Here is a 15,506-nt window from a genome sequence, read left to right as displayed (position 1 = left end):
TCTGATCCTAAGAGACACCTGTAGATGATAGTAGAATTAATTTTTCATACTGACATATACTTCAATGCCTTTTGGAATGTAAAAACTGTAGTATTGCATTAGTTTATCATGCAATTTGTAAGGTTGAAGAGTTACGTGCCAACCACGGATGGGAACCTCGCCTGGCCTCTGATCCTCCAATAACCCTCAAAGAACGGTCAAGGATACCTCTTGCCTTAGAAGATCCACATTTTGCATCTGGATATGGCAGGACAAAACTTTGTCATTAATCTGTGACTTGTTCCCGTACAAATGAATGAAACATTTTCTTACCACTAGCATTAACAGCAAAGGTCATTCCAAGACAACCCAACAAGATGAGAAAACCAACAAAGGTCCTGTAGGATAATTCAGACATGATGTGTCCTCTGCCGTTAAAGACTAAGATCAGGGTATTTATAGAAGGGATGGAGGGGTGGTCTTTTTGACAAATGGGGTACTGTGGTTACTCGTTAACTTCACACAGGAAAGGGGCGTGTTGAACAGAAGATTGCATGGTAAGCATCTAGCATGTTACATAAATGAACTGTAAGATGGAGGGGTGGTCTTTTTGACAAATGGGGTACTGTGGTTACTCATTAACTTCACACAGGAAAGGGGCGTGTTGAACAGAAGATTGCATGGTAAGCATCTAGCATGTTACATAAATGAACTGTACATTTTATACCTTTTCTATGTGATAGTTTTTCTGTCTACTGACATTAAGGATCCAATTTGACAATAGAATACTTAAATATTTTGTGCATGTGTTTGTCTCATTTTTCTGTAGGTTACAAGGAGCATCAGCAGAAAAAAGACTTTACAGCCACTTGTGATTCAGCTGAAGGAGAAAAGCTCCTCCATTGACAATGATGTTTCCCTCAAGGACCAGAATGACCTTTTAATCTAAAGGTTTATTGGAAGCTGTTGGATTTTTAGCACTCTCAGACTTTACGCCTAATATTGTGCACTCACATTCAATATGTAACAAATATACAATTAATAATGAAACAGAATGAAGATACTATAGGCAATTTATGAATTAATTTAAGTGGGAGTTTAAGTAGATTCTTTCTCTCATAATTCAAATCTTTGAAGAGGATATACTCACCAATTCCAAACATTTCTGAAAGGAAATTGACATTATTTGTTGTATTCTGTTTTATCTTTGCGTTTAATGTGTGTATTTTGCAGATTCCTATTGAACTTGCCATTCTCCACCAGTTAAACTAAAGTCTATTATCTAGTTTGATTTCACACATTTTAGACATTCAAAAGATTTGTGAATTCATGTACTACATGCGTTTGAAAAAACAACCATGCCAATTCACTCTGCCTTGCCTGTGTCAGAGAATTTACACAAACCAGAGGTCTAGTAAACAGTAGGGAAGCTTTTCTTGATACAAAAGACAATTGTAGCTATGATGGTATGAAGCTCACCACTAGCGACACCAAACCAAACAAGGATGGGTATCCTGTCATAAAATTGTCAACACATTTGTGCTTTTGTCTGCAGAGAACAAAAGCTGAAGGCTGAAGTAATTCTTCTTGCAAAAAGAATCTTAGACAAATTGACTTGGCAAGTTCAGTCTATTCAACCAAGGCCACAAATCACCACAAACAGAAGCTAAGGGAGAGAGAAAGATATAAATTAATATGCTTTTTGAACCAGTGGCGAGGCCAGAAATTTTCAAGTGAGTGGACCTGTGAAATAGGGTGGACCTTAGTGCCTTTGGCTTTTGGCTGAAAAAGGCCAAAAATATGAGCTGAAAATATATGCCTATAAATTGAAAATAAAAATATGACTTTACTTGAAAATGTGATGTTATATAACAGACATACTGGTCTTATATCGTTGAAAAGGTCTCAACTAGCATAATTGTTTCAGGACATCAAACAATACTAAATATATGTGAACAGTATTGGCTATACATGCGACTTTTGGGCTGCGTTTTGTTTTGTAGCTTCACCAAACATAGTAGATTGACAGCCCTTGCATTTATCATTTGCCATAGAATAGAAGCACACAACTGGAAGATCAACACTGATCCACTGGGGTCTTATTACTTATTCTTTTCTAGGGGTGTGCGATATTGACCAAAAAATATATCTAGATATTTTCTGGTATTTTATCAATAACGATAATTAGACCATATTTTTCTGAGTGTGTTTTTGTGCTGGTATCTTAAGGACTACCCTGGACAGCTGACTTCTAAAGTTTTTGATATTCTTCATTCTGTGTGGTGATCAGTTCACAGAAGTGATAGAAATTAATCTTTTCCAATAAGTTTAAATTGATTTTTACCTTTTATGGGCATTTTTTTTATGCTATACATGCGACTTTTGGGCTGCGTTTTGTTTTGTAGCTTCACCAAACATAGTAGATTGACAGCCCTTGCATTTATCATTTGCCATAGAATAGAAGCACACAACTGGAAGATCAACACTGATCCACTGGGGTCTTATTACTTATTCTTTTCTAGGGGTGTGCGATATTGACCAAAAAATATATCTAGATATTTTCTGGTATTTTATCAATAACGATAATTAGACCATATTTTTCTGAGTGTGTTTTTGTGCTGGTATCTTAAGGACTACCCTGGACAGCTGACTTCTAAAGTTTTTGATATTCTTCATTCTGTGTGGTGATCAGTTCACAGAAGTGATAGAAATTAATCTTTTCCAATAAGTTTAAATTGATTTTTACCTTTTATGGGCATTTTTTAAATCTTTTATGAAGCCTTTTTTTTCTAGACAAGTGTGCATCACCTTTTGAGTCAAATTTTTACATTTAATCAGTCAATTAGAATAATAAAACATTTTGGCTGTTACCAAGCAAATTAAATCAGTATTGACAAAATTCATCTTTACAATGCAGAGGAAACACAGAAGCTGCATCTAAAGTGACATTTAGATGTATTTACACACTGTTTAATGCAGCTCTGAGGGACATGGAATAGGCTTTCACCTGCAGTTAAATATTAATATTAAATATTTTGATATTTTAAACACAAAACGTTGAAAACTGATGTTTGAAATTATTTTAAAAAGAAAAGGTACTTTAAATGTGAAATCAAAACTGCCAGTAGGTGGCAGAAAGTCACTGTCAATAAGTGAGTCAATGCGATTGAACCCGAATCATTTAAATGGTTGATTCATTCAGGAAGGAAACACCGTCATGTTGCTCAGAGACGCAAAACAGTGCTGTGGCTGTGTTTGGAATTTGGAATTATTTTTGTTGGCGAAACAGAGCAAAAACAGGCAATATGCTGTCTAAAACGTAAGTCTCTTAATTAACTTATTGTTTATTGAACTGTTGTAAAAATCAATATCACATTTGTAATCATGCTGATTTTGGGGGAAAAAACGTCACTCTTCGTGGGATATTGATTAACTATATGAAATGATATAAATATATACATTTTCTGCCCCCATATCTTAAATTTGGTTATCATTCTTAATGCACTTTAATAGACTGAATCATGCAGTGAAAGAATGCGTACGCGCATTAACCTAATTAACGTTACAGTAGACTAAATCACGTAATGTATGCGTGCACTGTAGATGTGTTTTGTGAAGTTTTTGTGATATACTCGATAACGTCAAATCGCACATAGTTAAAACAACAATGATATTATCGCAGACGATATAAATAGGCCTATATTGGGTGGACCAGCCGTCAATCTGAGTAGGCCAGTGCCAACCTGGCCCTTAGCCTAGCCACTGGTTTGAACCCAACTGTAAATTGTTCCATGCAAATTTAGTCCAGCACAACAGTTCTAGTAAAATATAATGTTCTTTTGTTCTGTTATATCCAACAGGAGTCCCTTGAGCCCTGTTGCCTGGAAACCATTGTAAACCACAGTACAGCAGTTAAGAGAAGCCAGAAAAACCTGAAATTCTTTGTTTTATGTGGATTCCCAGCATAGCTTTGGTTTTAACAACCACTGTACCAGTATTTAACAGTAAAAAATGGGGGGGGGCTCTAAAAGCTTAAAAAGAGATATAGGATACATTTCAGTGAAAGCCTGTAATAGAGTTACACTGGAAGCTGATTCATGTTGTGTTAAGTGACTTGAAAATGGTTCAGACTGACAAGAAAATTGCAGGCTATGTAATGGATAAATCAGGATTATTTTACTCATATTTAGGGAAGTGCCATGCTGTTAGCAAATATTGAGAACCGTACTTTCAGTTGCAGTCTGCAAATGTAAACTGCCCCCATTTCATTCAGGTTATCCAGCATAGGTCACAAACTTTTAGCCATAGCCTACTTTTTTTTTTATCTATTCCTTACAACACATTTTAAGGACTGACATACGCCACTACCACATTGTTCTTAATGCTGTTGGATTTTACAGTAACATTTGAGAGGCACTATTGTCCCTTGAGGGATTATGGACAAAATCCTACTCTGAGGAAGAATCTAAAACCCGGGATGATTTTTAAATAGTCCACATACACTGTGATCTCTTTCCAGAACCCGTCAAACTCTCACTAGCGAATATACACTGAATATTTCAGATGCGATACCAATTCTTTTGACACTACATAGGATTATCACGAAGGGACGTAATTCCTCGCGCATGGTGGGTTGTGACGTCGGTTCTCTCATGAAACACATCATTTGGCAACCCATCACAGTTCCTCTCCAGCGAAGCTAAGCTACAGCCCCACTGCGTTTCCCATCACTGCTGGATAGAGCACCTTAGGATATATACTAAACATCTCAGGTAAGCGTTCGAGTGCTTCAGTTATATTCTTTGTTGCCTCGTTATTCCTGATCTCAAAATCGAGTTTGCACGTTTTTAGAGAGTGAATGCTAGCCGTTAGCACACTTTCGCATGCGGGGTTTTCAGCGCTGGTGTGTAGGAAATCCTCCCTGAAAGAAGCACAGCTGGAAAGTAATGCTAAGCTGCTTTTATCAGTGCTTACAGTAATTTAATGCACAAATTTATCGAGAAATTTCTCTTTGTTCCATTTTCATATTGGTGACCATAAAGACAATTTCTTTTGCTTGAAGAACCCGAATACACAAAATAATGTTCTTTTTAGCAGCATCATATGACCCCTTTAAATATATAGGGACGTCTGTTGAAACTTTTTTTATTGCAGTCTGTGTGCTTTATTATTATTGTACAGTTATGAAGTATGTATTTATTACACTTTATTGCCTTATTAATTGTGTGCATTTATGTGATCATTGACATTTTCACTATATGTTTTTAATTCTATTATAAGTTAAGTAATAAACCTTAGAATTTGTGCGACCAGTGAGGTTCAAATGTTAAATTTTAGTTAAGAGATCAGGGCGCGTGAGCTTCTTATGAAATGTGAAGCATGTGTCATTCTGGCTCTCGCCCGGCGTCATTAGACGATTGTGATTCATCCCGGTGACTCGAATATTGTGACTCCAAAAGATTTGTTCAGCCGATTCGTTCATTCACTTTTTCCGCGCTTGCGGGGTTATGTCTGTAGGTGGCGATCACGGGTGTTTCGTTTTGTGTGTTTTAAAGGGGTCATATGATGCGATTTCAAGTTTTCCTTTCTCTTTGGAGTGTTACAAGCTGATTGTGCATAGATAAGATCCCTGAAGTTGCAAAGACTAAAGTCTCCCATTTTACTTACTCAGACCATGCGTTATTTGTTCAGTGAAATTATCAATGTGGTCTGGTGCGATTAACAATAAAATTCCTGCACTTGAAAAAACGCATTTGGCAGGAACTGAAGTCGCAGGCACGCAGAGATAATGAAAAGTAAGCCGATAGAGTTTCAGAAAGCGCCTGGACATCCTGCACCACCACCGAAGTGGGTGTTCATTAGGTTAGAGGAATAGACGGCGCGGACGGGATCGCCGCTGCTTCAGTGTCGACTAGCAGGAGCTGTACCGTTTAGTCGACTAGTCGACTAGACCCGCACATTCCTACTATATAGGTCATTTTGCCCTTCATGACAACTGTGAGGGGGGTGAATTTTTTTTATAACTCATCTGTTTAAATTATATTAAAGGCTTACTCCACCCCAAAATGAAAATGTTGTCATTAATCACTTACCCCCATGTCGTTCCAAACCCATAAAAGCTTTGTTCGTCTTCGGAACACAATTTAAGATATTTTGGCACTACTAATGAAGTGCCGAGAGATGTATGTATGAAAGTACACAAGTTACACCGTAATTTAAACGCGGCAGACTTTAATGGACATTAAAACAAAGGCAGAATACCATATAACTCCAGGCTGGCACAGTAATATTGACGAACGGCTAAACAAAGGCAGAGCACCGTAAATTAATTTGAGCGTTCCAAAACAAAGTCAAAGAGCAGTAACTGATGATACTGTGTTCTGCCTTGGTTTCTCCGGGGCTTTTCTCCAAGATACACATGATAAAGGGGGTCTTGAATGTCCTAAAAATATCGATAACTCATTTTCGACCGAAAACAAAGTTATGTTTTTTTGTCTGCACGGCAGCACTGCTGTCACTGCTGTCGAGTGAGGCGGTCGTGGTTTCAGCAACCAGGCACCTCAGCTCCACCCACGTCCCGTCTTTTTGCCCATTTTCGATTATCCGGGAGTGTCCGGGAGCGTTGACTCGCTGCCAAGATGGCGGCGGCCAGCTCTGCTCATCTTAGGCTTCAAAATTGCTCTTCAGAAACCTACGGGTGACGTCATGAACACTACGTCCATGTTTGTAAGTACACAAGTCAGCAAAATATATAACACTGTTCTAGTGGTTTTTGGATATTTTAATAAAAAAATCTTACATATTGTGCCTTTAAGTCATTTACTCAACCGATTTGTTAAAACATCAAGTCACTTATGACTGAAACATAATCCAAATTAATTTAATTTACGTCTACAAAACTAATAGACTCCAGAAAGACTGGATTAGCATCTTTTTTCTCCATTTAGTCAACTCTACACAGAATTCATCAGTCCTTTGTGAACGAAATTGACTCTCATGACTCAAATAACCTTCTCTCGTACATTCAGTCATCAGGTCCCTTTTTTCACAAATGAGATTTGTCAATTTAATCAGTTTTGCTTTGCTCAAAGCCCATAGCCGGCTTGAGTCGTTCGGACTCGAAACTGATTGACCAGTAAAGGCGTATTCCTTAAATTAGTCCAACCAATGCTCATTCATGTAGTCAAATGTCAAAATCTCCTGTACTCATTCTATAGGCTAATTAGTTTTTAAAGAGAGAAAACAGTCTTGCACTTCAAAACGGAGAGAGTTGAATGGAATGGAAGTAAACAAGAATGATTTGTTCACTTAAAATGTTTGTTCTGATTCATAACTCCATACTACATTCAAGCTGACAAAAATGACACACAATTTCATTTTCTCATTTATAAATGAAAATATGATAACTATTTTGTTATAACACATGTTTAGAACCTTTATAATAGTAGTGTTTATTATCTAGGGCCTACTTTTCGAGTAGCCTATATTCAGTATTTCCCACAGCCTTGCACTCTATTTGTGGCGGCACTCCCTCGCCCCCATATAAATCAATGTATGGGAAACCCTGAAATAAACAGCATCAGGAATGAACACCAGTCTGACAGGGCTTATTTAATTTAGAACATTTTTGGTCTGTATCCCTGATTTTTCAACTTCTAAACAGTTAATTGCATATTTCTGCCATTTCATTTGGATGAACATCCCCACTGTTGTTGTTTTAATGAGGATCACAAGACGCAAAGGCAGTGCAGTCTTGTGACAACACGGTTTTGTCCCTTTCACTGTATCTTTGATTGTATACTTCAGTACTGAGATCTGTCGGTGCAATTTGTTTTACTATGCACACACAGGATATTCGATCCCATTAGCCTGGAGTACTTTTATTTAGGTTCTTAATGGAAAGCTTTTAAGCTAAAGCACTCCTGACTACGGTCATTCTATTGTTATTATGTTGGTATTTGTTTACATACATCTTATTTGTTACAGTAGTACAATTCAGTACACTCAGGTGCCCCAGTGCATGGCAGCTGCCTATGTGAACCATGAATTATTCAAACTGAGGATGTGGGATCTAGGATCAATTTGCTTCTGGTGTACATGAAAGGGACTTGATCATGTCAGATGGCCCCATATAGGATGGTTATATCTCCAATCGGTTCTTTCTCAGACAAGCGATCAGTTTTCAGGGGTTAGAAAATGCCAGCTTCTCTATAGGGACTGATTTCTTTTGCCCACAGTCCCAGAACTCCCGTTTTAGCTTTGCTCCCTGTAGTTGGACGCTGTTTAATGCCAGTGTCACTGCAGAGGCAGCTCTGGGTCCTTGGTCACAGAAGTGCTGAGTGGCTCTTGGAAAGAAATTGCACTGCACAACGTCTCGCCTTCTGGAATAATCCACCTGACCCCTACAGTTAAACTGGCATTCATTAGCTCTTGGCTGTTTGCCCTTAAGGCAAGTGTGTCAAAATAACCCATGCACTTCACTGAATGTTTTTGAGACTTTTTGATACAGATTGTGCCCTGAAAGTCAGGAAACAGCCCAGAATTTGTTGCCATGCAGTGTCTGTGTGTCTGTGTATGTGTCTGTGTCTGTGTGTGTCTGTGTGTGTGTGTGTGTGTATACTCTGTCCGTGTTTGGGGTGCATGCAGCTGTGGAACTTGGCACCGGTGTTATGCAGCAAACAATGCGAGGCTGCAACACCGAACAGAAAGAGGCTGCAAAAACAGCTCATCGCCAGCGGGAACTTGTTATACTGAGTGGCCTGATAAGTTTACGGAAAGGATCATATGATGCGACCGGGTGCATTAGGAAGAAAGTGGCAGGCTGAGATTGAAACATCATAGATTGAGTTGAATATGTGTAAGATGTGAAATTGAGCCCAGAAATTGTCAAATGCAGATTAGAATACATCCTGTATCTTGATCATTTACATGCATTTTTAGGCTTTGCAAATGCAAAGGTAAACATTTGGTTTTAAACATTTAGTTGTTAGTTGTAATTTTTATGTTTTAATTTTGTCAGCTAGGTGAAATTATCTTATGAGATTGTCAAAATTGCAAAAAAGCCATACAATTTAATCATCTGTGTCATCATTTTCCAATGTTTGTTCAAGTGTGAATGAGTTTTGTCTTTGTGTATAATTATAATACCTGTATAACTTTCAATGATAAGATAGTATTTTTTTAATATTAATCTAATATTTAAATTCATGGAAACTTATTTTAAAAAATTTGTATATTGTAAATATTAATGAATAAATGTAAATCTTTGTATTTTAAAATTATCTGTATACAGTTATAAATTTAAATTCATACAATTTGTTGTAATTTTATTTTTAAACTAAGATTTTTAGATTAAGATTATTTTCATGTTTTTGAAAGAAGTCTCTTATGTTTTTCCAAGACTGCATTTATTTGATCAAATTATAGTAAAAACATAAATATTAGAAGTATTATTGAATTTTAAAATAACTTTGTAGTGTAATTATTCCTGTGATGGCAAATCTGAATTTTCAGTAGTGTCTTCTGTCACAATCTTCCAGAAATCATTCTAATGTGCTGATTTGCTGCTCAAGAAACATTTCTTATTATTATCAATGTTAAAAACAGCTATGCCTCTACATATTTTTGTTCATTTTTTCAAGATTCTTCAATAGAAAGTTTAAAGGAACAGCATTCATATGAAAAAGAACTCTTGTAACATTATAGGTGCCTTTACTGTCACTTTTGATTAATTTAATGCATCATGCCGAATTAAAGTATTAATTTCTTTATTTAAAAAATCTAGTAGATTTTTAGTAGGTCTTTATAAAAAAAATCTAGACTTCTACTTGTCTAAAGTAGAAAAAATCTTTATCTCTTGTTTTATTACGTATTAACCCAGTATCCGCCGTGGATGAGCTGTATTGACTTGTTATCAGTGGACAAGAGATAAAAATAATAAACCTGTTTATACTGTTTTGATTTTACTATGCCTTTTAATTTGTCCTATCAATTAGTGATAAGTAAAGCTTTTTGCGGTCGATGCACCTTAATGCCGTTTAGGAGCACTTTTATTGACCCAGCAAGTCAAAATCCAGCTGCGGTCCAGGAGAGTAATACAACACCAGCTCTTAAGTGGGCATTACACATTTTTACAAAGTTAAGATTTGATTGTCATGCAGCAATTGTGGACTGAGGTCTTGGCAGGAAAGGAAGGAAGTGACCCGCATGAAATATTTACAGCATACTGACAAAACAGCACGATATCTGAAGCAAAGAGTGAGATCCATTGTGAAATGTGTGCGTGTTTGCAGTGTGATACTGTGTGACAATGTTTCTGTTGGTGTTCTTCAGGGCTGTAACAGAGGAGGGAAGGTGCACTCAGGATGGTCACCATTCCAGAGTACTACGAGGGAAAAAATGTTCTCATCACAGGGGCCACAGGCTTTATGGGGAAAGTACTTCTGGAGAAGCTGCTACGCTCTTGTCCCGGTGTCAAAGCTGCCTATGTGCTTGTCCGGCCCAAAGCAGGACATGCCCCCGAAGCCCGTATTGCTGACATGATCAACTGCAAGGTGAGCAAGTGCAGGTCTGGAGAATTGCTGGAAAACTTCATGGTTTGTTCTCTCAATTCTCAATTGAGTTATTTACCTCATGGCATAAATTAAGGGTAAGGCAAGGCGATATAGCTTTAAAAAAATGTACAGTATATTTTTCAGCCTTTTAACATTTTTTTGTTTTGTTTCCCAAATCAAGAGAAGAATCATTTTAACCAGACAGTCAGTGTAAGTCAACCAATTGGAGTAAAAAATTTTAATGTGAGAAGTAAAATACAGTTAAAACTTGTTAAATTTATTACAATTCCACTACTCCTATTCCTTTTTTTTTACTAAAAATATTTTAGTGAGTTAGTATTATTTATATTTTTTTAGTATTTATTAATATTTTTGAATTTACTATATTTTCTGTTTTCGTTTTAGTTTCAGTAAAATTTTGTTTTCAATAGAACTACTTTTTTCAATAGTATTAGTTGTTTTTACTATTTGTTGCTGTTTAACATTAATTTTCTTTTAATTTCAGTTTTAGTCTTAGTAATTTTAATACATCAACTGTTTAGTACTTCAACTTTTCAGTTAGTTGCCAAAGCAACGTGTGTGTATCCACGAACCGTTCCACCCTTAATATATATATATATATATAGAGAGAGAGAGAGAGAGCTTAATTTCATATTAAAAAAATAAACAGTTTAAATAATTTTATTTTTAGGTAACAAAAACAACACTGATTATTATGCTTGCTTTTTTTTTTAGCTTTTTGTCATGTTCTATTTTTTTCTGCCTGTAAATTATTGTATTTCATTTATTAAAATAACATTAATGTTCATATATAATATATATAAACCTCATATTTATATGAAAACAAAAACAAAAAAGACAGAAAACGTGATAAATTATTTGTCACTGTTTTTAAATTCCATTAATTTTTGTAAGACTAGGAGCGTAAAACCTTACTATTCTATTTATATTTTAATATCATATTTTTTATTATGTGTGTTATTAATATTATTTATCAATTTATATTTTAATATATAATATTTATATTTTAATACTGTGTATATAATATAATATAATAATAATAATAATAATAATATATGAATACATATTTTAATATTTAACTTTTTCTTTTATATATAACTTTTTTTTTTTCTCCAGCTTCTGAATTCTCTTAATGCAGCTGAATTCAATGCCTAAACTAAAGCGTATGTCTTTGATCTCTTCCTACTATTTAAGACTTGTTATGGGATTTATGATTAGGCCACAGATGCAGATTCAGATCACGTGTTATATTTGCAGTGACTTTCAAGATGCTTTGAATGCTCCAGATTGCGCTGATAGATCTTCTCTCCCTATATTTGCACTTTACACAATTATGTTGTATGCACATTTCTGGCCTTTTCTAGGTTATATTGATAGCATTGTCTCATAGGCTGTGCATGACGGGAATTCATATGCGGTTACTGTAGTGCTTGGCCAGACTGTGATATCTGATTATGGTGAAAGTAATCTTGAGTCTTTGAATGTTGCAGCTTTTCGACAGACTGCGAGAGGAGCAGCCCGATTTCGCAGAGAAGATCGTGGCGGTCAACAGCGACCTAACACAGCCAGATCTGGACCTGAGCACAGAAGACCAGGAGACTCTCACGGGCTGCATTAACATAGTGTTTCACTGCGCTGCCACTATCCGCTTCAACGAGCCTCTGAAGTAAGCTGTAATCTCCACCCACAGGATGAGACCAAGCTTTATCCACAGCTAGGAGTTTAGATGCTTCTGATTATTTAGGTGGTTATATCACAGGAAGCAACTGGGTTCCTTATAACACGTCGCTTGAGGCATTTCTTCATTTCATACTTCAACATATTCAATCCATTTCATAAGGGCTGTTGAGATAAAGACAATTAACTCATAAATCCAATTAGCAATCTGTCATGTAGCTTTAAATCATGTATTCACAAATCACAATAAACCTGGATAATACAATAAAATGCATGGTTTTATTACATTTATTTAATAGCCTTAATAAAAATAATAATTATTTTAGTAATGGTACAATTATTAATAATAATTCAAATGCTGCTAATAATCCATTTTTCACTCACAAATTTTTTCCACTAATACAAGTCATATTCACAAATATACAAATCATTGTATTACTATTATTATTATTATTATTATTAATAGTAGTAGTGGTTCTAATAGTTATAGTAATACTGTCACTATTGTTTTTATTACTGCTATTATAATAACTATTATTGGAAATGCTAATAATACAATTATTAATTATGCAATAAATGTATTACTATTTGCATTAGTAACAATAATAATAATAATGCAATGATGTTTTAACTAATAATAAAAATTTATTATTAATATTATTAGAAATTGTAAGTATTAATACTGTCATTATTTTTGTTTTATTTCACTTCTTTATTGTTTTTATTATTACTATTATAATTTATAATAATTTATTATAATTATAATAATTTTAATGCAAATAGTACATGATAAAATAAATGTATTAGTATTTCCATTAACAATAATAATAATAATAATTATAATTATATTATTAAAGTGCAATACAATTATAACTTTATTAATAGCAGTAGTAGTAATGGCAATTAAAGTACTGTCATTATTATTGTTTAAATTTTAAATACTATATTATTATAATGCTAATGATAGATTTATTGTATCATTAATTATAAAATATTTTTATTTCTAATATTCTTATTATTGTTATTATTAATAGTAGTATAAGAAATAATACTACTGCAATTATAGTTTTTTTTTTAATAATATATTATTCAAATATTTTGTATTAGTAGTATATTTCTGCCCAAATTCTTCTGTCACTGCTGCAATTTATCAGATCAGACCTGTAATGTCCAATTAATGAATCTGGAGCACTATGCGTTCAAAATGCATGCTAAAGCCTTGTTTATGCTTTAAAGTGAGTGTGGAATGAAACATAGTGCATGCACTAACACTTCAGAGGTGTTCACGCATTCTTCACCTGACTTCATTTTTCTTTCACAGCGCTCACGTAATGCACCGCTGCACCAGAGAGAAATAAATGCGCATTTTATGTCATTTACATTATTTCCTTAACTTTCCTTATCCTATTCTGATGTCGGTAAGTTGAAAGGTTGAAACTACACTAACTGCAGGTTATCGTGATTAGATCAATTTTTTTTCGTTAGGTGGTTTTGTACAAATTGCAGTAAGCCTATCTTCAAGTTAATCAGATCTGCTCATGCTTCTGCAGAGTCACTGCAGTTCAGAGTTTTTTTCTGTCCCTCTGCTGCAGAGATGCCATGCAGTTGAATGTGCTGGCCACACAGAAGATGGTTAACCTGGCTCACAGAATTAAGCATTTGGAGGTGTTTATCCACGTGTCCACAGCCTACGCCCACTGTGACCGAGAGCTCATTGAAGAGGTGGTCTATCCACCACCTGTCGATTACAGGAAGCTCATAGACACACTTGAGTAAGTCTTGGCTCTCCAAAACACTCTTCTTGTCTTTGATGCTTTTGCTTTCGCACTGAATCACACAGCGTCTCCCTGACATGGCTGCATCAACACGACTGGTGTTCCTGAAACCACGCCTTCTTTCTTTGCATACACATTTGCTAATATTTCCACATAGTGACGTAGATATGTGGGGGCATGTTAGAACGAGGCGTTTTAGGTAGGCGTGGTTGACTCTTAACTTTTATAAAGAATATCTCTTTGGATTTGAGACTTTAGTCTTTGCAACTTTACAGATCTTCTTTATGCACCAAGAGCTTGTAACACTCCAAAGAGAAAGGAAAACTTGAAATTGCATCATATGCACTGTAGAGCCCTGAGTCCCCTTCCTCATTATACTTAGTCTAAAGCCTGACTTTTAATGATTAATAAATGAATGTCAAGGACATATATAGTACTTAACATGTTCTCCATGTTTGACAATGGCTGCTTTCACACATAAAGCCTTTGTTATAAATTTAACAATGCTTTCTCAGTTAGAGATCATGCATAAACAAGGACTTGTTGTCAAAATGCTAGCTAATTAGCACTGGTAATTAATAATTTTTTTTAGGTTTACTTTATAATGTCATTATTTAGTTTTCATGACCATTTTCCACACTCTGTTATTTAAGTATTATGTATAATATTGTTAATATTTTGATTTAGCTTTTATTTTTATTTTCAGTTAGTGTGTGTGTATATATATATATATATATATATATACAAACACACAAATGTGTGTGTGTATATTCGCATAGTTCAGATGCAAAAGCCGCTTTTCTTCTAAAATGATAATAGGTTCTTTTCATTGCCATTAAAGTGAAATAACTGAACGTAAATATAGGAGCCTGATAAAAATGTTAATTTTAGAAGAAAATTTCAAATGGCACTTAGAGGCTTTTGCATCTGAACTCTTTATATAATATGCACATATGTATATGCAGGGCTCTAGACTAACTTTTTGCACTGGTTGCACTGGTGCGCCTAACTTTTTTTCTTAGGTGCACCAGCACAAAAGTTAGGTGCACCCAAATTTTCGACCGCATCGCATTTAACACCGCAGTTTTACAAGTTCTAGTCTTACCTGTGAGGCATACAGTGGAAAGGCACAATGTGGTCACCTGCCTCTTGCTGCAGAAGGGCTATGACACCCCCTTCACAATTAAAATAACCAAAGACTTAAACTACTTCAGTCTGTGTGCATTGAATTTATTTAATACACGAGTTTCACAATTTGAGTTGAATTACTGAAATAAATGAACTTTTCCACGACATTCTAACTTATTGAGATGCACCTGTATATGCACACACATGTGTATATGTATGTTTTTTTTAGTGCTGGGCAATGATTAATTGTGATTAATCGCATCAATAATAAAAGTTTTTGTGTACATTTATATATGTGTGTACTGTTTATTTATTATGTACATAAATACACACATGCATGTATATATATATATAAAAAAATGTTGTATATATA

At 35.0% G+C, this 15,506-nt stretch overlaps 1 protein-coding gene across 1 annotated transcript in view; it reads left to right on the top strand.

Moving 5' to 3' along the window:
- The first annotated feature begins 4,629 nt into the window (after positions 1-4,629).
- LOC107745937 (fatty acyl-CoA reductase 1-like) overlaps positions 4,630-15,506 on the top strand; it is a 24,293-nt gene continuing 13,416 nt past the window's right edge. Inside the window, exons 1-4 of the mRNA XM_016559973.1 lie at positions 4,630-4,751; positions 10,312-10,532; positions 12,044-12,219; positions 13,823-14,002. Of these exons, the coding sequence (XP_016415459.1) occupies positions 10,344-10,532; positions 12,044-12,219; positions 13,823-14,002 (545 nt within the window). The 5' untranslated portion in view covers positions 4,630-4,751; positions 10,312-10,343. The remainder of the gene's footprint in view (positions 4,752-10,311; positions 10,533-12,043; positions 12,220-13,822; positions 14,003-15,506) is intronic.

Source organism: Sinocyclocheilus rhinocerous, unplaced genomic scaffold (assembly GCF_001515625.1).
Source record: "Sinocyclocheilus rhinocerous isolate Xijiao unplaced genomic scaffold, SAMN03320098_v1.1 scaffold2183, whole genome shotgun sequence".
NCBI classification, from domain to species: Eukaryota; Metazoa; Chordata; class Actinopteri; order Cypriniformes; family Cyprinidae; genus Sinocyclocheilus; species Sinocyclocheilus rhinocerous.
The sequence above is the reverse complement of the archived record's forward strand: the minus strand, read 5'-3'. Positions and strand labels throughout refer to the sequence as shown.